The sequence below is a fragment of the Loxodonta africana genome, chromosome 4 (genome assembly GCF_030014295.1).
Source record: "Loxodonta africana isolate mLoxAfr1 chromosome 4, mLoxAfr1.hap2, whole genome shotgun sequence".
NCBI lineage: Eukaryota > Metazoa > Chordata > Mammalia > Proboscidea > Elephantidae > Loxodonta > Loxodonta africana.
The window spans coordinates 71713680-71741137 of NC_087345.1; the positions used below are offsets into that span (position 1 = coordinate 71713680).

General features: G+C 34.8%; 1 protein-coding gene across 2 annotated transcripts in view; it reads right to left on the reverse strand.

The window, feature by feature from the left end:
• LEMD3 (LEM domain containing 3) overlaps positions 1–27458 on the reverse strand; it is a 91805-nt gene continuing 64347 nt past the window's right edge. Inside the window, exons 5-13 of one of the 2 annotated variants that reach the window (XM_003405581.4) lie at positions 18809–18888; positions 18576–18721; positions 17517–17618; positions 17311–17413; positions 16483–16661; positions 8665–8746; positions 7206–7311; positions 7047–7125; positions 1–6851 (exon numbers count right to left, since the gene is read on the reverse strand). In XM_003405581.4, the coding sequence (XP_003405629.4) occupies positions 6688–6851; positions 7047–7125; positions 7206–7311; positions 8665–8746; positions 16483–16661; positions 17311–17413; positions 17517–17618; positions 18576–18721; positions 18809–18888 (1041 nt within the window). In that variant the 3' untranslated portion in view covers positions 1–6687. Of the gene's footprint in view, positions 6852–7046; positions 7126–7205; positions 7312–8664; positions 8747–10934; positions 11091–16482; positions 16662–17310; positions 17414–17516; positions 17619–18575; positions 18722–18808; positions 18889–27458 lie in introns of those variants that run through there. The other variant, XR_010321817.1, reaches the window with a different exon arrangement.

Below are 27458 nucleotides of genomic sequence, written 5' to 3' on the forward strand. Positions count from 1 at the left end.
TTGTTCCTAGCTAATTAGAACAAGTGTTTCCCAACCTTTTTTTTTTTTTTTTTTGACTTTATGGCACTCAAAGAAAAGGATGATAGTTGCACAGTGCACTGGTTACATGAAGGAAGTGCATACAGCCTGCTGGAGGTGACCAGGCCTTGAGCTCCACCACCCCAAGTCCTGCTAGCACTCTAAGGTCTCAGCACATCTGTCACCCATTTGAAACATACCAGTTGGGAAGTTCTGTTCCAGTGTAGCTCTGTAATTTATCATGTTCCTCTGCCAGACCTCTGCTCACCAATGTTACTAAGACTATAGAAACATGCTGGTAGCAATGCAGAGGAGCCTGTGATTGCCAAATAAAATGAAGTTTGTCACGGTAAAGAGACTGAACTTCAAGTAGACAACTAAAAGTCCTCAGCTATTAACAAATATTTAAAGCCATTGTTGTTGTGTGCTGTCAAGTTGACTCTGACACATAGTGACTCTACGGGATGGAGTAGAACTGCCCCATAGGGTTTCCTAGGCTGTAATCTTTATGGAGAGTTCTGGAGGCACAGTGGTTAAGAGCTTGTCTGCTAACCAAAGGGTCAGCAATTTGAATCCACTAGCTGCTCCTTGGAAACCCTATAGGGCAGTAATCGACTTGATGGCAACAGGTTTTTAAATGTTTACTGGAGCAGACTGCCAGGTCTTTTCTCCCGTGGAGCAGCTAGTGGGTCAAATTGCCGACCTTTTGATTAGCAGTTGAGCACTTAACCATTGCACTACCAGGGCTCCTTTTAAAGCTATTAGGTCTGTATGATACCACCTAGAGAAAACGTGTAGATAGCTATCCAGGAATTGGGTAAGAAAGAGGGGTTATCAGGGAAGGGCACAACAGAGGGGTGTCAAAGTTAATGTTTGAATCTTAAGTGATTGGGTGTATTTTAAATTGTACATGTATTTTATATATATTCTAGTATATGTGTACTATCTTATAAAGAAAAATTTTTAACCATAAAAAAAGAGGTAATGATCAACTATGCCAGATGGTGCAGAGTTAAAGAAAGCTGAAAACATGTGACTCTTGAATTTGGCAAAAGTTTTTTGGTGATCTCTAGAAGAACAATTTCAGTTGAGTGATGAGGACAAAAGCCAAACTAGCTTAGACTGAGGATACTATAATACAAGGTAGCAACTGCTAAAACTAAGAAAGGAAAAAAAATCAAATTTTTTTTTACAGTGCACATGGAAGGATTACTTCCAGCCAGGGGAAGTCAACAAGACTTTATGGAGGGAACATTTGTATAGGATTTTGAAGAATGGGCAAGATTTGGGCATATGGAAACAGGAAAAGAAGGTTCTTCCAGGCAAAAAGGACTCTATGACCAATGTCAATAAAGGCATAATAAAGTAAAGGTTAGATATTTTTATGCATAGGAAAGGTAAGTTCAGTTTCGCTACAGCACAGGTGGCGAAGAGTAGAACACAGACTAGAAAGGTACACGTTGGTCTAGGCTTGCACTGGCTGCATGTGGCTACTGAGCACTTGAGATGTGGTTAGTGTGCTTGAGGAACAAAATTTTTATTTAACCTGAATTAATTTAAATTTAATAATTGATACACAATTTAGTTATAGGAAAACTTTTAAGCATGTTTGGAAAAACGGGTACGTGATTCTACTTTTTCAACTGTAGATTTTATGAACTTTAAATACAAATCAAGGATTGCCAACAACAATGTAGCATCCAAATTAAGATGGGCTATAAGGTGACCTTTAGCACTGAAAGTCCCCTGTCTCAGAGTCTCCCTAAGTGAAAGTGTAAAATACACTCCAGATTTTAAAGATTTAGTGCAGGAAAAAAAAAAAAAAAAGCTCATTAATAAATTTTTATTACATCTTGGGATTGATAATCTAGATATATAAGGCTAAGTAAAATATATTACAATTAATTTCACCCTTTTTTAAACTTTTTTTTTTTTTCAGTGTGGCCATTAGAAAATTTAAATTACAAGAGGCTCACATTATATTTCTATTGGACAGCTCTGGGCTAGAAAGGCAGACCCTGAACACCAAGTTAAACTTAACTATCATTCAGTAGGAAACATAGAGCCACTGAAATCTCAAATGTTCACATTAGCAGCATTTTATTTTATTCAGTTTTATTTTGATAAAGGGAAGATGAAAACAAAACATCCCTTTGGAAGTTAAATCAGACCAGAATGAAGTTATGAATTGTGTCCCTCCTAAATATGTGTTAGAATCCTAATTCTTATACCTGTGGATGTAATCCTGTTTTGGAATAAGGTTTTCTCTGTTATGTTAATGAGATCTATCAGCATCAGGGCCTTCCTAAATCTACTTGCTTTCTGAGCTATAAAAAGAGCATATTAGACCAGAGGCACACAAAGACACGGGGGAAGACAGATGCTATCTGACAACAATGGAGGCAGATAAACCTACAAACCCCAAAACTCTCAGATTGCCAGCTACTAGAAGCTGAAACGGAGCCCTAGTGGTGCAGTGGTTAAGATGTCGGCTGCTAACCAAAAGGTTGGCGATTCGAATCTACCAGCTGCTCCTTGGAAACCCTATGGGGCAGTTCTACTCTATCCTGCAGGGTCGCTATGAGCCAAAATCCACTGGACAGCAATGGGTTTGGGTTTGGGTTTGGGTTTAGACACTGAAATAGACAAAGAAGGACCTCCCCCTAGAGCCACACCCTGAATTTGGAATTCTAGCCTCCAGAATTGTGAGAAAAAAAATTTCTGTTTTTAAAAAGCCACCCATTTGTAGTTTGATTTTTTTTGATACAGAACTAGCTAATTAAGCCATCACCTATTCTCTAAATGTTAGGGTTCAATTTCCCGTGCTAGAATATTAGACATCATCAACTTCTTTCAAATATTTAGTGAGTTATCAAGCCCTTCCCATTTTATCTCCTATTCTTCAAATGCTGTCTCCATCCTTCATCCCAGCAAATCTTCATCACCCATTTCTTACCTAAACTCTTTTTAACAGCCAACATCCAAATTTCATACTACAAAGCCTTCCATGATCTGACCACTGCCTACCTTCCTGTCTATATTTACTGCCTTGTCCTCAGTGAATCAACCGTAAGAAACTGCTTGTAATTTACACACGCACTGGGTTGTTTCTCATCAGTCTGTCTTTGTTCATGTATTCTACATGCCTAGATTGCCTGTCTTTCCAATTTCAAGAGCATTTGCAGATTTCCAGTGTCTATCAGTAGAAGAAAAGGTAAATCTCCTAAGTGCACAGGTTCTACCAGATTTAAAATCTAAGAATCAACAAAATGAGTCTACCCTTCTGCCTATAGTAGAGTTTCTCAGGGACAGCAACCTACCATCAAGATGCATTTCTAGCCATGTTTTCCTCCTAGGGCTAGTCATGCTATCTGGGCCAAGAGAATGAGCATACTGGACAGTCAGTTTCTTTAATCCACAGTTTCTGTTTCCTAAATATTTTCAATTCTTAGTACCTGTTCTTGAGTATCTTTTCCAAAAGAGCAGCTGGCAAAATTCTGCTTGATTTACCATCCTCTGTTCAGTCATTTGGAAGGAGTGACTTGCCAAGGTAAGTCTAGGAAAAAAGGGTGAAGAGGCCATGTAGGTGACCTACAGTAATGTGATGTCACTAGTATCAGGGAATGAGAACTACAGGGTAATCTTATTAAAGGAAATATTCTGGGCACACAATACATCAAAACTTTGTTCAGCTGGAAATCACAACTTGTCATCCAAACAGTGGATACCATACAATGAGAATGTATCGAAGTCCAAAATCAAGCTTCAATGCTTAAAAGATATTCATGAAGGTACACACCAATGAGTATGAAAATGGATTTTATAATAACACAGGTTCCATACACTGATTTTTATAAGCTCATCACAAGAATGGAAGCTCCCCTGAAAGCTCTAGGGAAAAGCAATTTTTATTGCTATACCTATTTGATTAACAGGTGCTTAATAATTTAAATTTAAATGTTAAACTGAATAAAAATACGGCTCAACTGTTACCTCATCCACAAAGTCAGCCCTGGTGTCTTCTCCTTCTATTAAGATGCATAAGGTGCCTCTGTACTCCCAAAGTTCCCTCAGTATATTTCTCTCTTACTATGTCATACTACCTTTTTAATTTCTTTGCTCTATCTTCTTGCTCTAGATTGTGATCATTTGAGGATCCAGCCATGCCTAACAAATAACAGTGCCTGGGGCTTGTTAGCAATCAATAAAAGCCACCAACTGAGTGATTAAGCAAGGCTTTTGACTCAAACCATCAAGAAAATCTAAACCAGTGAGACTCAAAGTAGCCAACCCATGAACTGTTTGTTATTGGTTCAGGATGAGGTAAGGAGTTTCAGCCAGAACATAAAAGAACTGCTTCCTTCTCTGAGGAAGTGTTGCTATAAAAAAACACCTAGCAGAGCTAAATATTTTTTAGTGATACAGCTGATTTACACTCTTGCCCCAATTTGAGTAACACTGGTTCAAACACTTGAGAGTTGGACAAAGGCATTTTCATACAGAAAAGTAAGCTTTAGGGTCCTCACCCATCTCTATATGCACACATTTATTCACAGATCCCCAAACACAGTATTTAAAATAAAGGAACCTATTTTCACCAGTAAAAAAAAATAAAGACACAAAGCACTTCAAAAGTTTTTAAAAAGCCAAGACGCATTAAAAAAACCCTAATAAATTTTTAATTAGATTTTTTTTCCTTTTTTTTTCAAACAGGACAAGTAACAGATTACATCAAACTTCGGAACTTCTCGATACCTAGTTATTATACACATTCCCATCTGTCTTGCAGGGAGGGATCTTGGTCGGCTTAACAGTTTCAGGTAAAATAAGCTGCATAATAGTATATATTACAATAATAAATGTACAATGTTTACATGAAATATATTTTAGAAGCAAGAAAAAGATGCATCTGCATCAAAAGGCGACCTTTTAAAATGCCACAGCTATTTTTTACATTCACTCTTGTAAAAGGTCACAAGATGGGGTCACTAAGCTCAGATAAATCACTATGATGCACATAAAATACAGAAATATTGGTTACTTTATATATTATATATATTTTCACACTTTAGCATCTGAGACATAAACTGAGAATTTAAAATTTATTCTCTTCAGGTAACAAATCATTTTTTATTCTTCATAAACATGGTGCCCACAAAAGCACAAAGGTAAGGCACAATAGGCTTTTCTGTTACAGAATAGTGTGCATCATGTTTACTTAACCAGAAAACGTGCATTAGCTGTGCAAGTTCATGCTGCAAACCCAACCATATACAATAAAACAAAAAGGAAACTGAGCTTTAAACAAAATCAGAATTGGTATAATTTCAGCTGCTTCACATACTCATTTGGACTGACAAGATCAACAGTTATTAAAAAAAGAAAAAGCCAATTGTTAGATTACAAGTAAACTTTGCTCAGCAACTATTTTAATTTGAAATCATAAACAGTAACAAAGCAAATTTACTGAAACAAATTAAATACTGAGGCACAAAGCCAGCGGTCACTCGTGCATTTACTATATTGCAAACTTTCACGACCCAAAATTGCAAATACCATTTGTCAAATACACATTTTGCTGCAACAGTATGCCCTGTTCTAAACCTGACAGACAACAGGGGTGCTAACATTTCATTAAATTATAAATAGAGTGGAAAAAGTGACTTAATCCCAATGGTACTATGTCACAGCCCTAGTATTTATAATAAATACAGCTTTTCACAAAATATTTTTCCAATATTTGCCAATTGTTTCTTTATTGCTCACATAAATTTGAATTCATTACAACTGGTATCAGAACTTTCACACAAAATCATACTCAGACATTTTTATATAAAACATATAAAAGATATTTTAAACTTGTATCTAATACTTCCAGGTGTTTGGCTGTTTGAGCTATGTTACAGTACAGCCATATGTATACATATGTGTGTGTATACATATACACATACATACATATATATATACATACACACACATATATACATATACATACACATTAGGTTACGAATAAAATAGGAAGCTTATTTTACTGCTTTAATGCAGACATCCTCACAAAACTACTTTCGCCACCACCAGCATTTATACATATATACAAAGACCAGTTTAAGTACATGTACATCCCCTTATACTTATATGCAACCACTAAAATCAAATTAATTTTCCCATATTCCAGCTGCAGAAAATTAATCTCTTACAAGCAATAGAAACCTAAGGTTAAACTGGGAAATTAACAGTTTTACCACATAAGCCTGTAAGGAACTGTGCAGGTGACTGTATACAAAAACTCACGTTAGTTCACAGGAAATTATGGAAATACAAGAAGCCTCTTCACCATGCTTTTGTGTGGTTATCCAAACATTTCTTGGTGGCAAAATACAACCACCTCATCTGAAAATATTTAATAAAGCAGTCAATGTTCCTCATGCAAAACTTTAAATGCATTGGCTTAACTGAGCTCCCAAAACTGAATGAAACAATGAGTCTATCTACTCAGCATTACCGCCTCACTGCTAAGTCCCTCTGGAACCTTAAGATTTCTGGAACATTCAAACAGCTTATTCATCAATAAAAATAATACATACAAAAAGCATTTAAAAAGGAAGACAGGAAGCCAAACAGGAATTTTCCTATTGTAAATAACAGTCCTCGGAGTAGCAGAAAGTCTTTTCAGGAACCTCCTTGAGAACTGATGAGGCCAGTCCGAAGACGAAGATGAGACATAGAGTTCATATGTTTATTTGATGGCTTCAAGGGAGTGTTGCAAGTAAGAGCCTGGGGAAAGCGATGATGATATCTATCTAGTCGTAAATATTTAACTGTAACCAATTTCCCTGTTGTAAGATAAAAATAGTATTTTAGATCTGTAAAAATACGCTTGATATTTATAGGAAATAAACTGTGGTAAAAGACACATGAACACAAAATGAAAAAAAAAATCTAAAACTCTTTAATTTAAAATCTGATGTAGTTTAACACTGAGCCATAATTTATCTTTTCAAAATGTTTATAGAATTCAAATTTCTTACCATCAAACCATGAGCCATGCAATGCCTTAAAAGCCTTTCCAGCATATTCTGGAGATAGACATTTAACATATACACAGCCCTGTGACAAAAAAAAGAAATAGTTTTAGTTTAATAGCAACAAACACAAAAAGTAGAATTCAATACTAAAAGTTACTTTACCTCACGTGAATTTTTGTCTACTGCAATATGAACAATGCCATCATTATCACTGCATTTTTCTAAAATTGCTTCTTGAATTGCCAAATGCCAATGATCCCCTATTTCCCTAAAAATTAATGAAAACAAAAATCACCAACCATATTCCTACTCAACAGACTTCATTGTCTCACGCAACATATATATCCTATTAGAATTGAGATAGTTTAAAATCTACATATCGTTAAAGTTAGTAGTAATAAATAAATGCTTGTTGACTAGTAGTAGGTGGATTAAAAAGACATTTAGTCCTAGTTCTTCCCTCATTTTCCAGTGTAAGAGTGACACAGAGCTGAGGCAATGAAGGATTAGCTCACCACAGCAAAGCAGATGTGCCGAGTTATTTTATGTTTAGAATCCTATGTATATGCAGTTGTTTCTTTATCTTTCTAGTGTTAAGCACTTTTAATGAGTTTTCATAAACTTCTGAAAGCTGAATATTTTCTTTATTTTTATTGATATTTTCAAATTCCTGAACTTAAGGAAAATTCTAATAGTGTATTCTGAGTTTCTCTTTTCCTAAAAAATGGAAGAGTGATACAGGAGAATCATCTATACAAATAGTCACCTTACAATCATGAGAGCTGTAGGATTTCTGGAAGCTGTAATGCAAATTTGTCTTATTTGTGAGACATAGATGGTAGGCAGGGGGAATCAGAGCTTTACTTTAAATCGTAAATCTTTATCTTAGGTAAGAGAAGACTGGCCTGGCATTGATTTCCTAATCCCAAAGGTGTGAAGTAAGATTCCCAATAGGGAGCTCAGCACAGAGCTAATTATTTCTATCTCTGCAAAAGGGATGGTATGTGTGTATGTGTGTTAGCATGCATGCGTGTGTGTGTGTGCTGACAGTACTTCCCTACATTTCCAATTTTGCTGTCACTTATTTAGAATTTCATTATATCAATTATTTCTTGAAATAAATGGGTTATCAGATAAGACTTAAGGATATTTTATATATAATGCAATTTCTACTGTCAGGATTAAAAAAAAAAACAGAACTTGACATTTCGTATTATTGGATAAGCAGTGGCCTCTAGGAAGCTCATTCTAATAATTATTACAGCTTATATGTAAAGTATTAGGCTGCTAAAGCACTGACTTTTGACTCTGCTATTCTCTGGGTAGCACGTGCTTCTGTAACTACATGGAAAAGAAATTTCTGAAATAATGCATGTTAATTTGTCTCAAGCATTTATCTGCTATGAAGATTCACAACAAGTACAAAGATTTTACAAGTCATTATATACCTGTGTCTTATAGCCAAAACTTTGCTTGGAATTTAACAAAATAAAGGACAGGAACATAATATTTTATGTAGTTAAGAGATTTGGAAGGAAAGCAGATTTCCAAATACAGACACATACATTTTCAACCAAATATTCTAAATAAATTTACACGTACTCTTGATTATGATACTTACATAACTGGATCAAACATATTTCGAATCTTTAGGCATGGTGTCAAACTATTTGGCGGTGAATTTCTTCTATCTAAGTGAAATGCTACAAAAGAACAAATTTGTTTTACTATTTGCTATTGTTCCATTTTGTTGAAAGATATTCATTCATTCATTGATTCAGTTCATTCCATTTTGTTGAAAGGTATTCATCCAGTCATTCAGTTCATTCAAAGAATATTCAATCCATGCTTCCTATGAGCCAGACTCACGTTAGATGTTAAGGTCAGCAAGACAGACACAGTTGGTCTCAGAAAGTTTACAGTTTAGTGGGGGAGAAAGATGATCAATGGTGTCACGCAAGTAATTATAACTGCAATAAGTCCAAAGAGAGAAAAGTACAGAAAGCTTTAAAAGTAACTTAACCTATTCTGGGAGTGTCCCATAAGACTTCCTCAAGGAAGTGAAATTTATACTAGGACTGGAAGAATAGATAAAAATTAGGAGGGTGAAGAGAGGTATAAAGAATATTTCAAGCCGAGGTAAGAACCTGTACACAGCCCCAGCCTGTATATTCAAGTAACCAAAACAGTCAATGTGACGAGCTGGAAAATAGATAAGCCTGGATAAGGAGATATCAAGTTATTGAGCCATGTAGGCCACATTAAAGTATCTGGACATATCATAAGAGCAATAGAAAGCTACTCAAGTGTTTTAAGGAGAGGAATAATATGATGTGATCTGTAAAATTTTAAAACTGGAAATTTTTAAAATAGATTGTAATGTGGTTAATCATCTGGATAGAAGTAAATGTGAGGAGCCCAGTTAGAAGGTTATTGTATTTGTCTAAAAGGGAGATCAGAGTAATGTAGATAAGAGAGGTGAACAATACAGATAAAAGAAGTGGATAAAATTAGGACATATTTTGGAGGCAGAGTTGACATAACTTCTTGAAAGAATGGACACAGGGGAGTAGGAAAGAAATTAAGGAGGATTCCAGGTTTAGGCCAGATCAGTTGAGGAATGGTATCATTAACTAGACTGGAGACACTGGAGGAGAGGTCAATTTGGGAAAAGATAATGAGTTCTTGTACATGTTGAGTTTCTGATGTCCACCTCCTAGTGAAGACAGGTATATAGCTGGGTATAAAAATATGAAAAGAACACTCAGTTCAAGAAATAAATTTGGGAGTTATCAATATATATGTGGTAAATGAAGTCACAGCATAAGATTGTTTAGGAAGAGGAGGCAGAATGAGAAGATGTCCTGAGAAATTCCAATACCTATACCAAAAACCAAACCCACTGCTGTTGAGTCGATTCTGACTCATAACAACGCTCTAGGACAGAGTAGAACTGCCCCATAGGATTTTCAAGACTAAATCTTTACAGAAGCAGACTGTCACATCTTGCTCCAGTGGAGTGGTTAGTAGGTTCAACCCACCGACCTTTCAAACCACTGAACCACCAATGCTCCTTTTCTCCAACACCTGAAGGTCCAGAAAAAGAGGAAAATCAGCAAAAGAAGACTGGAAAAAAAAAGGTCAAAGGTAGGAGGAAAACCAGAGGAAAGTGGCATCCCCAAAGTCAAAAGAAGAACGTTTCAAGGAGTGTGTGTTTAATTGTCAAATACTGTTGAGAGGTCAAGTAAAATAAGGAAAGAAAAGAATCCACTAGATTTTATAACATGGAAGTCTCAAGCTGTTTCTGTGGGGTGGGGATGGAGAACAGATTGGAGTAGGCTGAAGATTAAATGAGAGGTGATAAAGTAAAAAAAAAAAAGAATATAGTTAACTGTTCAATGCTATTTACCTATAAATAGACGGAGAAACAGTGATAGCTCAAGGACAATGTGGAGTTCAATGATGTGTTTTAAAGATGAGCGAGACTGGAGCATGTCTAAATGCTTATGAAAAGATGCAGTAGAGGCAGGAACTGAAGCCACGGAAAAGGAAGGTGCTTGAAAAGACTAGAGGGAATGAGATACAGGGATACACAAGATCAGCTCTTTGTTGAGAGACAGCTCTTCAGTTCTAATAGGAGGCTAGGATGAGTGCAGATTCTGGTAATTTATGGATTTGATGATGGAAACTTGAGACAGGTGTAATTTGATCACTTCTATTTAGGTCATTAACTGAGAATTAGAGGAAGGGGAGAAGGATAAAGGTTTAAAAACAGTCGAGGAAATCTAAAATTGTTATTGAAGAGAGTAGGAAAGTGAAATGACCAATAAAATTTAGAAGCATGAGGTGGTGCTGACAGCCCAGTTGAGGTTGATTATTTATAGTAGTTACCAGTGTGCCAAGCTGTATGATTTTCTCCTACAGTGCTCAGAGACTTCACATAGATAGGTACTGATAAAATATGGTTTCATCTTTGGTTGGAATTTACCACGTGGGTGAGAAGAGAGGATGTTGGCAAGAAAGTGACTGAAAGATGGATTATGAAACCTAAGATGGATACAAAAAAAAAATACAGATAAGAGAAAGGCTGAGCAATTGGATAGTGTAGGTGTATCAAAGAATTCGGAATTCTGGAGAGGTTAAAATAGAAATACACAAGCAGAAAACTTGAAAGGATGGGTCTGTGATTAAAACTGGAGTATATTAATTAAAGATTCCAGAAGCATCTAGTGATAAGAAAAGTCTGAGTGAGACCAAAGGAGTGGTGGCTGGTATGGAGTGGAAGAATGGTCACTAGACACAATCTATGCCAAACCCCACATCCACAGTGGTCTGTGAACCTCTGGTATCTTCCAGACTTCTCTAGCAGTGCATAGGCTCTGTTCTGTTCTGGGATACCTTTTAGCTGCAGGCAATCTTAGGTCCCTGAAATTCCAATATTGGCCTAGGCCAGAAGCAGGTGAACCAGAGAAAAAAGAAGTATTTCTACCATTTTATCATAGCTGAGATCTAAGGATATACAAATTAACAGATCTAAGAGAAACTCTTTCTAGCCACTTACAGTCAGAAAGTAGTCCCAAAGGTCAAATCAATTTTTGTCTCCCTAACTAAAAAAATTAAAAAAAAATATATATATATATATATTTTAAACTAAACTGTAAGCAGCTGTGGGGCTACAAGAACTACAATAGTTACTGAATGATACATTTCAAATACCTCAGGAATTACCTCTGGATCCTTCGAATAAATGTTGTTTATTCTAAATAGGACATCTATCAGAAGCATAAACAATTCAGTGGCTCCCCAGCAGGTACCGTTTGATATTTCACTGATACTTTAAAATACTTCTAGAGATATTAATGCTATATAATTACCCAATTTATATTTAACTATTTTTTTTTTTTTTTATAGTTTAGAAACTGAACACTAAAAAGTCAGAGGTCAGTTATTTAACAATTATTTGGGGAAATACTATTAAAGGAAGACAACTTAGAGTGTCAATGAATTTAGAAGACTCTGTAATTACCTATCCTCCAACCATGAAACTTTTAAACTACTGCATTTATAAGGGGAGAAACATTAAGTTTCCTGTTAATAACTATATTTTAACGTATAACCAAACCAACCCTCCCCACTCAATGCATACATCCATATTTACATAGTAATAAAACATTTTGCTTAGATATATTTAAACAAAAGCAAAATTTTGATTTAGTTATATTTAGATATATATTTTATGTTATAAAAATACAAGTTAATATCAAAACCTATTTTCTTTATATTGTTGTTAGGTGCCTCCAACTCACAGTGACCCAACAGAATGAAACAACGTCTGGTCCTGTGGCATCCTTACAATTGTTGCTATGGTTGGCAGCAACTGTGTCAATCCATCTCGTTGAGGGTCTTCCTCTGCTTTACTGACCCTCTACTTTACCAAGCATGACATCCTTCTCCAGAGACTGGTCCTTCCTAATAACATGTCCAAAGTATGTAAGACGAAGTCTCACCATCATCATTTCTAAGGAGCATTCTGGCTGTGTACTTCTTCCAATACAGATTTGTTTGTTCTTCTGGCAGTCCATAGTACATTCAGTATTCTTCACCAACACTATAATTCAAAGGCATCAACTCTTCTTTGGTCTTCCTTATTCATTGTCCAGCTTTCGCATGCATATGAAGTGACTAAAAATACCATGGCTTGGGTCAGGCACAGCTTAGTCCTCAAAGTGACATGTTTGTTTTTCAACACTTTAAAGAGGTCTCTTGGAACAGATCTGCCCTATGAAATATCTTGTTTGACTTCCTGACTGTTGCTTCCACGGGTATTGATTGTGGATCCAAGTAAAATGAAATCCTCGACAACTTCAATATGTTCTCCGTTTATCATGATGATGCTTATTGATCCAGTTGTAAGAATTTTTGTTTTATGTTGAGGTGTAATCCATACCGAAGCCTAGGTAGTCTTTGATCTTCATTAGTAAGAGCTTCAAGTTGTCTTCACTTTCAGCATGCAAGGTCATGTCAACTGCATACGATAGGTTGCTAATGAGTCTTCCTCCAATCCTGATCCCACATTCTTCATATAGTCCAGCTTCTCTGATTATTTGCACAGCATAGATTAAGTATCATTAAAAGGATACAGCTGTGATGCATACCTTTCCTGATTTTAAACCACACAGTATCCCCTTGTTCTGTTCAAATGACTACCTACCCATTTCACGTCCTCTTCTGAATCTGGCTTGAAGTTCTGACAGTTCCCTGTCAATGCGCTGCTGCAACTGCTTGCGAATTATCTTCAGCAAAATTTTACTTGCATGTGATATTGTCGTTGTTGTTAGGTGCCGTCAAGTCAGTTCCGACTCATAGAGACCCTATGTACAACAGAACAAAACACTACCCAGTCCTGCGCCATCCTCACAGAAGTTGTTATCCTTGAGCCCACTGTTGTAGCCACTGTGTCAATCCATCTTGTTGAGGGTCTTTCTCCTTTTTGCTGATTCTCTACTGATCATGATACCCTTCTTCAGGGACTGGTCCCTCTTGATAACATGTCCAAAGTATGTAAGACAAAGTCTTGCCATCCTTGCTGCTAATGAGCATACTGGCCGTTCTTCTTCCAAGACAGATTTGTTCATTCCTCTGGCAGTCCATGGTATATTCAGTATTCTTCACCAACGCCATAATTCAAAGTTACCAATTCTACTTCGGTCTTCTGTATTCACTGTCCAGGTTCCCCATGCAAATAAGGTGGTTGAAAACACCATGGATTGGGTTAGGCGCACTTTGGTCTTTAAAGTTATGTCTTTGCTTTTTAACACTTTAAAGAGGTCTTTTGCAGCTGATTTGCCCAATGCATCATTTGATTTCTTGACTGCTGCTTCCATGGGTGTTGATTGTGGATCCAAGTAAAATGAAATCCTTGACAACTTTCAATCTTTTCTCCATTTATCATGATGTTGCTTATTGGTCCAGTTGTGAGGATTTTTGTTTTATGTTGAAGTGTAATCCATACTAAGATATACATAGATACAGACACATTAAAGATATATATATTTAAACAAGGCAACGGAAGTATAACTATCAGTAAAGAATTAAAGAATATTCCACAGCTTCTCTATGTTTTGGCAACAATTGTTATTATGATGAAATTCTTAAAATGCCACATCTTTCTCCTGCAGGGTGGCTGGTGAGTTCAAACCACTGACCTTTACGGTTAGTAGCTGAGTGCTTTAACCGTCATGCCACCAGGGCTCCTTAAAGATAGCCAGTACCTAGCATATAGTTTGTGAACATTTGTTTAATGAATACACTGGAAGCTTGATGAAACCACTACTGTAAAAGTAGAAAAAGAATTAACATTTATTAAGTGTAATCATAATATTAGCTAAAATTTATTGAGTACTTAGCACAGAAAACGAAACCAACCCAAACCCATCGCCATCAAGTCAATTCCGACTCATAGCGACACGGCAGAACAGAGTTGAACTGTCCCGTGGGGTTTCCAAAGAGTGCCTGGTGGATTCAAAGTGTTGTCCTTTTGGTTAGCAGCCATAGCTCTTAACTGCTATGCCATCAAGTTTTCCGCTTAGCACAAACAGCCTGGCACGTAATATATGCCTTACACACATTATTCTTTTAATGTCCACAACAACCTATGAGTAGGTATTATTATTTACAACTGAGGAAACTAAGGCTCTGAGATGTTAAGATATCTTCCCCACGGCCATAGATTTATTAGTAAGTTTCAGAATCAGGACTGGAACACCCAGGTTGTCTGACTCCAAAACCTATGCATTTAACCAGAAGGGACATTTTAAACCAGAACAGCAGGACATTTATAAAAATATTATGCCAAGTATTACTACTACTGTAACTGACCTGAAGTTGTATTTTATCATACTTGTACAAAATTTTCCTATCTTTTCAAAGTGATAAAACGAAAATAATATTCCAAAATAGTTAAATCCTAGAGTTTACTGAGTATCCAATTTAACAGATTCAAAACAAATTACACCACTACTAACTTCTAAGAACATGAATTATCTAGGTCAAGAAATTATCTTTAATCTTGAAAAATCTCACATTTTAAAAATAAGAAAACTTTAACAGTCAAAAAATTCATATAAAAAAAGAATGGCCTTTTCTTGAGCTTCAAATGCATACATTAGTACCAATTGCTAATTTTATGAAGAAATTAGGCTGAGACTCCAAATCCATTACAAGCAAGCACTAAGGTAATCAGATCTGACTGGCTTTGAATTTTGTTTTCAGTTTTATAAGGCAAATTGCTTAGAAAAAGAGATAGCCCAACATAAAGATAGGCAAAGGATAGGAATTGGTAAATCACAGAAAACGAATCCAACAAAGAGGCTCAACTCACTCCTGGTTCTGAAAATGCAAATTAACAAGATTTCACTTCGCAACTAACCATCAGAAAGTAAAAAATTCAAGTGAGATAATAGCTATCACTAGTACAGTTTGGTACATAATGACATAGCTGGTGGAAAAAGAAATTTTTTCAGGACTTTGGAAAGCAATCTGGCAACATCTATTAAAATTAAAGGATATTCAGCTCCCTCGGCCCAGCAATCCTACTTCTTCCTAGGAATCAATCCTACAGAAAGTAAACTATAAATATTCATAACTATACATCTAAGCAGATTATTATTTACTTTTAGAAAAAAATGTAAACAAAATGAATCGTTGATTAGACTAAGATTTATTCCATACCATGGAATATTGTAAAGCCATGAAAAATAATGAATTATGAGTTGATTTGCAGGGATTTCCAAGAGGTATTTGTTAATGAGAAAACTAAGATGCACAGAAGTATATATGATATAATCTAATTTTTCTAACACAACCAATCACCAAAAGCACCTATATACTTACATATACATATTGTGTAACTATATATGCATTAAAAAATATGGAAAGACCTATCAAAGCTACTTGGCAAGAGGGATACGCAGGTGGAAGGGTGTTTGTGAGAAAGCGGAAGGAGGTAAGGGAAAATTGGCGGGAATAAGGGCACTTAGAAAGTTTCAAGTCTTTTTCTATAAGAATTATGCGTCTGTTAATTGCATAAAGAAATTAAGGAAAAAGAGTGCAGTTAGATCTATAATACTGAGTTGCTTTGTTAAGTGAAAAAAGCAAGATAAAAGTAATGCTTATAGTACTCTATTAAATTAAAGAGAAACGACTTATGTTTGGATTATTGAAAAAGTAGATTATTAGAAAAGTGTAGAAGAATACATAAGAAGCTAACACTGATTCCCCCTAAGGTATGCAATTTGAAAAAGAGCTTTGTTTTCACACATCTTGGAACTGTGCTATTTCACATAAAACAAACAAGTATGACATAGTTTTTAAAAGTCAGAAAAAGATTTATCTTATATATATATATACATATATATATATATATTTTAAAAATACGCACCTTGACCTTGCCATACTTTAGAAGGTATTACTAATATTTTGTCACAGGACACAGAAGGCTGGATCCACCTCCAAACAAGAAAATCTGCACCACCTATTCTTCGTGTTTCTGTGCGGACTCTAGACTCATTGGCAGCAAGGAAGTCAACAGCTCTATCCCAGACTTTCTTCATTTTTTTTCTATCATGTGAACAAAATAACAAATTTACTCTCACCTTGGTTGTCTTCTTTTTCAAACAGTAGTAACTGAAGATAGTGGTTGTTGTTAACTTGGGCTGTTCTTATCACTATTTATGGAAATTTAAACAATAAGATTTACATGCCTGAGCCTCACCTTGGATTTAACTGAATTTCCATCTCTAAAGGTGGAGCATGTATTTTCCCCCCAAAAGCTCCACTGATGATTCTGATGTATTAAGAATGCTGCTTTAAGATATTGCATCGTCGTTCATTTTCTAAAACATATCATTTAGTTCTTTTATTTAAAAAGCTTCTTGAATAGCAAAATATTTTGAAGTATATTATTAGAAAAACACCACTGGCTGTAATGTTTGCCTCTGTTTACCAAAGAAATTAAAGGAAGTAAGGTAGAGACTGATAACAAGGAATCAAGAATGTATAGAAATGAGAATGATTTAGAAATTCAGCTGTCTGCTGTACCACTCAAAATCAGAAGAGTAATAGAAAAGAGTTTAGAAAGGAGGGTTGCAGGCACCCAAAAAAGCCTGTACAGTACAACAGGTCTGAGACCACTTTCTATATAACTTGCAAGACTAGAGAAGACACCTACATTTTGACTTCTGTTAACTCAGAAAGTTTTTTAACACACCTGTCATGAGGCTGTATTAAGGAATCTCGCACATGTGGAATAGGCATATAGGGCTGTAAATCTTTATTTTCCTGGCAAGCTTCATTATGACTTCGTAAAACATCTGAAAATAAATCAAACAAATGAGTCAATCATTTGCCATCATGTTGTAGTTTATCACTTAACGACTATTCTAGAAACCCTTTAGATTTTACAAATTACCATACCTATAATCTTTACCACCATATCATACATCTGTCTTGTTTCCTCTTCTTCTTTTGTCCAGCGATATTTCATGTAGCGCAGAACCACACACACCATCGCCACGCCTGTAATATTTATAAATTTTGTGTTATACAAATTGTGACTAATAGCATTCGATAATATTGCAACTTCAAACTACTGGGTAGCCAGGTGATAAATTTGGTATTAAAAAAATAAAGCAAAATTAAACAACAACAAAAACAAAGAGAAGAAACTTAATGACATTTTCTATAATGATTATTTTAACCATCAAAATGGAGTAAGGGAATCAGTGGTCAAGACAGGTTGAGTTATATATATAATTAAAACCACACAGAAAAGTTTAATGTTACAGAGTTTCCAGAGTTTCACTAATCTCTCTAGAGAAAATATTTCTTCCATTACATTGATACCTGAGCATTTAAATTCGAACTACTAATTTTTTTTTAAAAACACAGTATCACAACTATGTTTCACAAGCTTTTTTCCTTTGCAACATTAAACTACTGGAAAAGTGAGTCTCGTAAGAATGAAAACATACCTTACTTTTAACAAAATTCAATTATTTTTATAGGACTTGAAAAATAATTGGAAAAAAGAAATGAGTAACTCCAAAATTCTGATTTTTAATCAAAATAGTCACATAAAACCAGGATGAAAATTTTAATTCAGGTAATGGTATTTTTAAAATAAAATAATTTTAACAAACTTGTAATTTTTTTATGTTTTCTAGTTCTATTTTCTGGAGCAGGTTTCTATGTATGCACTACACTTGCTTTGTCTGTGACGTTCTCCGACAAAGTTTTATTTCCATCTCTCCTTACGGTACTTTCTAAGCCCTTACACTGATATTGACATTTTGAAAACATCCAACTTTATTATATTTTAATGAAGGCTTTTGGATATGATTTGCATGGCAACTATCACAGAAATGAATTCTCAATCCTGACATTTAGTGAAATATGGACATACAAAAATTCTACAATGCAAGGTATCTTCTTTTTCATGAACACCAAAACATGGCTTTACCCTCTACAACTTACCTAAGCAGAGCAACAATAACCTGTGGGTTACAGTAATAAAAGCACGTCGAAAACGACACCAGAAAGGCATCTGCGGCCTTGTGGACTGTAAAAATTGCACACCAGTTATATCTGTCAGTTCTTCATCAGGGTCATAACCGACACACCTATTTAAAAATAGTTAAGGGAGAGCTTAAAATCAAAGTCACTTCTTCCAAGTACAAAATGGTCAAACTGGAAATCAAATGCATTACCTTATACCAACATCTTTTCCATTTTCGAAAATCCACTGCAATGAGATGTTAAATATATCTTCATATTCAGGATCTAATTCCTAACCAGAAAAATAGAGAAAATAACTAATTACTCTTAATAATTCACATTTAAAAAAAGATACATAACAAGAGTTTGATACTATGTCCAGGCATATTTTGGACATGTAAGGTGTCCTATAAACAACATACATTATCTTTATATAACATATTTTAATTATTAATATACTAAAAATGCATTATTAATTATACAGAAAAATACAAAGGTGAGAAAGAAGGAAAAAAAGTCACCGTTTTCCCACTACTGCAAGATAACCACTGTTAATATTTTGCTGCTCTCTTCTCTCTCATTTTTTAAAATATTTACATATTTGGGGTTTCTTTTTTTCAACAGTTTGTTTTTAAAGTATTATTGTGATAACAATGAATTAGCCACTTTTTTATAGGACATTATTTTTAGATGAGAAAAATGACAACTATTGATAATCACGCATGGGTAGGGGGTGGGGAAGGAAGACCCATTCAAAGCGCAAAATAGGCCAAAGGACTTAACGAAACTCGGTACAAAAAGTTCACTGATATGGCTTCATGTTCCACATTGCAACTAACCTTTAAGAACTACCTGTAGAATTCTGATGTATTATCAAAGAAGAATATAATTATCTGAAAAGGTTATTAAAATAATTTTCATTATTTTGATTACATATCCATGGAAAGCTGGATTTTCTTCATGTACTTCAACCAAAATAGGAGAAGATATGAGAATTCAGGTGTTTTCTATTAAACTAGGCCTTAAAGAGATTTGCAAAAATGTCAAACAATGCCACACTTCTCACTGTATAGAGCCCTGGTGGTACAGTGGTTAAGAGCTCTGCTGCTAACTAAAAGGTCAGCAGTTTAAATCCACCAGCCACTTCTTGGAAACCCTATACAGCAGTTCTACTCTGTCCCATAGGGTCGCTATGAGTGAATCGACTGGACTGCAATGGGTTGCTGTTGTTCTCACAACATGTTTTTATTTTGGAAAAGTTTCTTTTTTTTTTTTTTTATAAAAATACATTATTTATGTTAACTTGCAATAGATTCATTATTATTCCCAATGAAAAAGCAAATTTAAAATTTTTCTTCAATTTTAATACATGCTTTGGTAAATTATCTGTCTGTCTGTCTCACGAACAAAAGCCATTTGGGGTCTTTAGTAATTTTAGGTGTTTAAAAGGGTCCTGATACCAAGAAGTGTGTAAGAGCTGCTATAAAAAGGGGTGATTTTTTAAAATCAAAATATTAAAAAATAAAGTGGTATCATATTATCTATACTACTCTTCCACTTGCTTTTTCACAGAACAAAGTGTTTTGAGTTCTTATGTTGGAATACATGGACTCCAATTTTTTTTTTAACCATAAAATAAGTGTTCTATTGTATGTTTATTCTACACTTTAAACAACCCCTTATTGATGAACATTTAGTATTTCCAATTTTTAAATACATCAAATAATACTGTAATAAATATCTTTCATTTATTCGACAAATATGTATTAAAATCCCACTATGTGCCAGGTGGAGCCCTGGTGGCACAGTAATTAAGAGCTCAGCTGCTAACCAAAAGGTCAGCAGTTCAAGTCCACCCGTTGCTCCTTGGAAACTCTATGGGGCAGTTCTACTTGACTTGATAACAACGAGTTTGGTTTGGTTTTTTGGTATGTGCCAGGTACTGTTCTAGGAACTAGAGATGCAACACTGAACAAAGAACAGATGGTAACACTGAAGTTACAATTCCCTGTGTTCATGGAGTTTATATCCTATTAGAAAGTATGCCTTTATGAACTTTTGAAGTCCAAAGAATGAATTTCTAAAAGTAAAAATAAGTTATTTTTTAAAATTGCTTTTTAAAAAAATAATTTTATAAGAAATAGGAATTGTATTTTATCAACAGATTCTTCAAGCATTGGAAATTACAAGGCTTTTATTTGACCAGTATAGTATATATTCTAATATGATACATAAAAATTATTTTAATATACAAATTTGTAAATGTAATAAAAAGTTTTACCAATTGAACTAATTTGCTAGGCACCATTACCTATGTGTAACTATAACCAGGATTTTTCAGATGATGAAGATAATTTTAAGTCATCTGTTACCCACCCTTGCCCCACCAAAAGTTATTCATTACAGCATTATTTATAAACACCAAAAAGTTTATAGCCAGTGTAAATATTTAATAATTGAGAAATACTTTATATATGAGATCATTTCAATGGGATATTATAAACTAAGAAATGATCACTGATAAGAGCTAAATAACCATATGCTTAAAAAAATAAAACACAAAATTTAATTTATATAACTATAAAAGATGTGCACATATGAACAGGAGCTAGAAAGGAATGAGAAAAAAGATGATTTCTGTTTAAGTGTTAACATTACTTTAAAATGTTATGCAATAGAATTATACAAAATAATTTCTGGTTATTATTGTTTTAATTGTCATAAATACACTATTAGAAATCATTTTGTGTGTAACTAAACCAAATAGAATTCATACTCGCTCTAAAATCAGAATAGAAAAATATCTAAACATTGAAAAATAAAGCGATATCAAGAGTGTACTTCTGTTACACTGCGTAGATCAAGATTAAACAAAGCACAAACTATACAGTTCTTTGCAAATCTATAAAGCAAGATTAATATGCATTATCCATGGTGCTGGAGACAGTATTGCGTTTATTCTTTTTTGTAATGTTATTGACTAGTTTAGGTTTTTTATTAAAAAGGGTTTTGTACTCATTTATTTCCTTCAAAGACATGGAGATAATAAAATCTTCAAAGGCATGGATGTTATAGAAACCAATGAAATACACATGTCGTATTTATCTGTGTTTATATACATATTCCTGGAGCCCTAGTGGCACAGTGGTTAAGAGCTTAGGCTGATAACCAAAAGGTTGGCAGTTTGAATACACCAGCAGCTCCCTGGAAACCTTAGGGGGGCAGTAATACTCTGTTGTACAGGGTCGTTACGAATCGAAATCAAATTGACAGCAACAGGTTTGGTTTTTTGGTTTTTATACACACTCTCAGGAGTCTCTAGCTGTAAATGGCTAAACGCGCAATTACTAACCGAAAGGCTGAGGGCTCAAACCCCCAGAGGCACCTCAGAAGAACAATCTGCTTCTGAAAGGTCACAGCCTTGAAAACCCTATAGAGTTCTACTTTGCAACACATGGGGTCACCACAAGTTGGAACTGACTCAACAACAACTGTTGTTTTTTTTTTTTTTTTAAATACTCGCTCTTCAACTTGTATGACTACAACATTCAAAGTGTTAGAACACGCTTTGTATCACAACACAGAACTCTGAAGACTAGACTATAATATAAATTTCAGATAATGTGAAAACGAATTTTCAAGTTTACTAGTTGTATGTTTTAAATATAAAATACTTCCAGGACACAGAAGACATTGTAAATAGCATTACTATCCTCATTAATTATCCTTAAAAATGTAAATAATGGTTCAAATTAACAATGACACATTCCCTAATAAGCTGCACATGAGAAGGAACAAAGAGCCTAAGACTTCTGACTGATTATAAGGGTAAGAAAACGGTAGCTGTTGCCATTTTCCTATTTTCTTTCCCATGTTAATACCATTCAACATTCACTCCCTGGTGGCATAGTGGTCAAGAGTTGGGCTGCTAACCAAAAGGCCAGCAGTTCAAATCTACCAGGCGCTCCTTGGAAACTCTATGAGGCAGTTCTCTTCTGTCCTTTAGGGTCACTATGAGTCGGAATCAACTTGATGGCCATGGGTTTGGGGTTTTATTTTGGTATTTAGAATACAGTAGAACCATGAAATATTCACTTTATGAATATACAGTCTCAAAAAACAATTGATATTTTATTTATAATCTCAATTAAAGGTATAATAGGGTGTTGAGGTCTTACACGGGCCATTACTTCCACAAATACTTTATATAATATATACACCTCTGCAGTGCTATACTGTGGAATTTTTATGGACCAAGTTGAATTTTTCTAGTTTAAGCTAACTAAATAACTTGTTAATATCACAGCATACACAGATAGCATCTACCTTATTTTAAGAATCTAAACTGTTTTATTATTCACTTTTGTAGCTACCTGGAAAGCTGTATGTAAGGCAGTTGTAGACAAACTTTTCCATGAAGGACCAGAGAGAAAATATTTTAGGCTTTGCAGCTATGTACATCTCTGGTCTCTGTCACATAATCTTTTTTTTTTTTTAAGCAACGCTTTAAAAAGATTGTAAAAACCATAGCTCCCAAACCATACAAAAGCAGGCCACAGGCTGGATTTGTACTGTGGGAAGTAGTTTGCCAATCCCTTAGGTAAGGCATTCCAGCACATAAAACAAAAATTTTCCAATAACTGATGAAAAAATCAGGAGAAAACTAAGCTTTTAATTTTTAAAGCAGGTCTAATGAGTACACAAACACAATAGCTCGGTCAACATACTGCTAAGTGCTTCAAATAAATCTTTCTAAATTCAAAGCATGTTTTCCCAAATTTTTAACAACTCTACCTTAATACATTGTGTACACACAAACACACACACACTCCCATGGTCTCCCCCAGATGTACCTTATTTTCAAAATAATTGGCCAAAACTGTATTTAAAATCCATGTCAGAGGCTATTTACTTACAGTTTCAAAGTACAAAAATAATACTGTTCCATATAAAAGACTCAGCTCATTAAATAAAGCAACAAAGCTTTGGTATGGGGGAGATAAAAGCATTGGTACAGACAAGTCAAGCAAATATTAAAACCTATTGTGGACAATTCACAATAGGGATAATTTACATGATCACAACACCTATGCAACTGGCTAATGAATATTCTGGTTAATTGCGGACGATGTATGCTGTACATCAGATGCCATCCTTTAAATAATTGCAATATAAAAAAAACCAAACACACTGCCGTCGAGTCGATTTCGACTCCTAGTGACCATATAGGACAGAGGAGAACTGCCCCATAGGGTTTCCAAGGAGTGGCTGGTGGATTCAAACTGCCGACCTTTTGGTTAGCAGCCAAGCTCTTAATCACTGTGCCACCAGGGCTCCAATTACAAATATAACACATAGAAATAAATGTAATCCTAAGTACAATTTAACTGTTGATGATTCAATGGGAACTTGATCTTTCACGTCCAGGAATAATGAAAAGAACATGGTTTTTTAATCAGGCAGGCATGGGTTCAGATCCTGGTTCCATTACAGACTAGGTATACCTATAAACTTAAGTGGGAACAAGAGAAAATATGTCATCTATATATATGCATCTACTTTGACTACTTCCTCAGATCCTAACCCTTATTCATGGTCAGTCCCTTGTCCACTCAACAGCTGGAGTTAAGGGTTAAGAACCCAGTCCTTCCATCTAAGAGGGAGGCAGAACAGTATAGTGAGAACAACGAGCAAATAATTTGGTTATATTCTCAGTTCCATCACATACTACTAGCACATACTTTATAAAAGAACTCTGAGCTTTAGTTCTTTATAAAGTGGGTCTGATACCACCTACCTTGCTGACTCATTGTGAAATTAAAGGTAATGGTTGGGTTGGGATACAAGAAGTACTTAAATTGTACTTGATGAATCGTAATTATCATGATATTTCCACCTCGTGCCACTTCTCAAAACACTAACTTTTCTACACAGACACAACTTCATTAACAGTGATTAGCATTCCAAGCTAGGTCATAAAAAGTCTAGCCAGCCCCATAAATTGGCACATTTACAGCTATCTTCTTTCCTACTATTTTCCTCACAAATCTTAACCATACTCATTGTGTTAAAGGCAAAATAAGATTTGAAAGAGACCTGGGAACTTAACCATTCATTACATCATTGTATTGGAAAGTATGACACTATGCTCCCACCATTTAACTCAACCAATCATGTTTCCATAAAAATATAACGCCATGTATTTCCTAAATATTCCACTAGAGGGACCTCTTAACTTTTCACAAATCAAAAAGTTTTAAATCTCAAAAATGATGAATAAAAAGACCAAGGGGGGAAAAACTGGGGACTTCGAAAAAGCGTTAAAATTATTTAAATTTCCTTTGAAGAAGAAATGCAGAAATAAAAACGAGTTGAATGTAAAGACTCAAATTCAAGAAAACAAATTCCATCAAACATTTGCTAAGTACTGTGCTTAACACGGAGCCCTGGTGGCACAGTGGTTAAGAGTTCAGCTGCTAACCAAAAGGTCAGGAGTTCAAATCCACCAGCCATTCCTTGGAAACTGTCCTATATGGTCACTATGAGTCAGAATCAACTCGATAGCAATTTTTTTTTTTTTTTTTTAATGAACAAGATGTGCTAGAAGTTGGGGAAAAAATAGCTTATACCTGCTGGAGCTCTACACATTCTCTGGGTCATTTATCTACTGGATCCACAGCTTAATTATGTTGCTGCTGAAACCATAGTACAAAATACATGGAATTTACAACAGATCTCTCTCCATAAGCGGAAAGCCTATAATATACATATCATTATCACTGTTTGTTATCAGTTTTTTTTTTTTTTTTTGGTTTTATAGAGGGGTTCTTCCATATTTATCTTAGAATGTGGTTAAAAGTCTTTCAAAATAGCCAATTTTGGCTAGATTGTGCTAAAACTCACTTCAAATTGAAAAGTAATTTGACTAAAAACATCAAAAGCGTTTTAAAAAGTTTATGCCCTTTGAACAAATAATTTCCTTTTTTGGACTATCTGCTAAAGAAATAACTATAAAATCAAATACTATATGCAAAGATTAGAATACTTTAATAATACTGAAAAACCACAAACCAGTACAATACAACGCAGCCATACAATGTAATATTATTCAGTTGTAAAAATTCTGTTTTCAAAAATCTGTTCCATGACAAGGGAAAATGCTCATAATAATTTTAAGGGAAAAAATATGAGTATTTGTAATATAAATATCATATATAAATAATATTAATAGAAAAAATTCACATATGAAAAAAGACTTTAAAAAGTATGAAAATGCTACCAATAAGTGGTGCGTTTGTTATGCTGTTTCCTTTTTTTTAAATCTTCTATTCAAATTAAATTACGAACATAATTTTATATTGAAAAAATAAGTATTACAACGTTACTTAAAACCTTATCTGGACCCTAATACTTTGTTTATTGAGAAAAATTCCTATTTATCAAATGCACTTGTTTTTTTAGTGGCATTTAAATTGCATCTAAGGTAATGACAAGTCATAGCAGGTTTCACAGCATTTTAAAACCTGAAAATGCGATTTCAAAATGAAAGGATTAATACACACAGACATACACATAAACACAAATCTAAATATATAAGAGAATTAACATTTCTAGGTAAAATAACTTCACCTGACTAATGAAGGAACAGAATTAAATTAACCCAGAATCTTTTGTAAAAATATACACAGAAACTCTATAAATTAGTAATAATAAAAAAAGCAAAACCCAGTCTGAAACATAATTCTAGGAAAAAGATATAAAGCTCTTTTAAAAATGTTTTAAGCCCTTTGGTAACTTGTGGGACACATGGTATCCCAATCACTTTTTATGGCTCTGAAGTTCTTTGTGAAGAACTTAGTCAGGTTTTTAATGCTTTAAGCTTCAAGTTGGGAACCTCTCGAAATGAGTGAAACTCAAGAGCCCTGAGTTGGGGCCTCATGACTGAGTGGAATAAGCACTGTGTTAGGTGATGTCTCCCTGGTGTGTGAATTTTGTAAACTTTCGACAGGTTTGCCTTAAATTCCGTGAGATAAGCCTCCTCACTGTATTTCCCAGTTACCATGTTCTCCTGACAATGTATTTACTGCAAGAATAAGCTTTTCTAGTCTTCATTTGGAGCCCTGGTGGCTCAGTGGTTAAGAGCGGCTGCTAACCAAAAGTTCGGCAGTTAGAATCCATCAGCTGCTCCTTGAAAACCCTATGGGGCAGTTCTACTCCATCCTGCAGGGTCACTATGAGGTGCAATTGACTCAATGGCAATGGGTTTGGTTTTTTGGTTTGGTAATCTTCATTCAGTCACAGTGGCCATTTTCTCCCTGATGCCACTCACTGTTTCCAGGTGTTACTGGCTCTCTGCTCTTAGTCTTTGCTCTGCAATCTTTCAGGACTGCTTTTCTAGATTCTCATCAGTAAGTAATGCCTTTGCAATAACGAATATGTATTACAGTGGTATTTTTCGAGCAGCTCGAACTCTAAGTTATTCTTACTCCACATTCAACCTTAGGGCGCAATCATTGCCTCTACGTGTAGCAGGTGGAATCCACCGCTGTGATCAATTCTGCAATATTCCAGGGCAGTTGTTTCCGCTTTGTTGTTGTTAATACTGCTTTTGTTATAACGAAGAATATGCAGTAGTGATAATTTTTCTCAGATTCAAATTCCTTTAGTTTCATTTATTTGGACTGGTAAGTACTGCTTTTGTAGTAATGAAGAATGCATTGTAGCAGTAATTTTCCTGAGATAAAAAATCGCTTGGCTTTATTTACTTAGGCTGTAAGGGCTGCTTTTGCAGTAAGGCAGAACGCATTCTACCATGTTTTGAAAAGTTTCATGAAAAATAATAAAAAATGCTAAGAAGAAAGA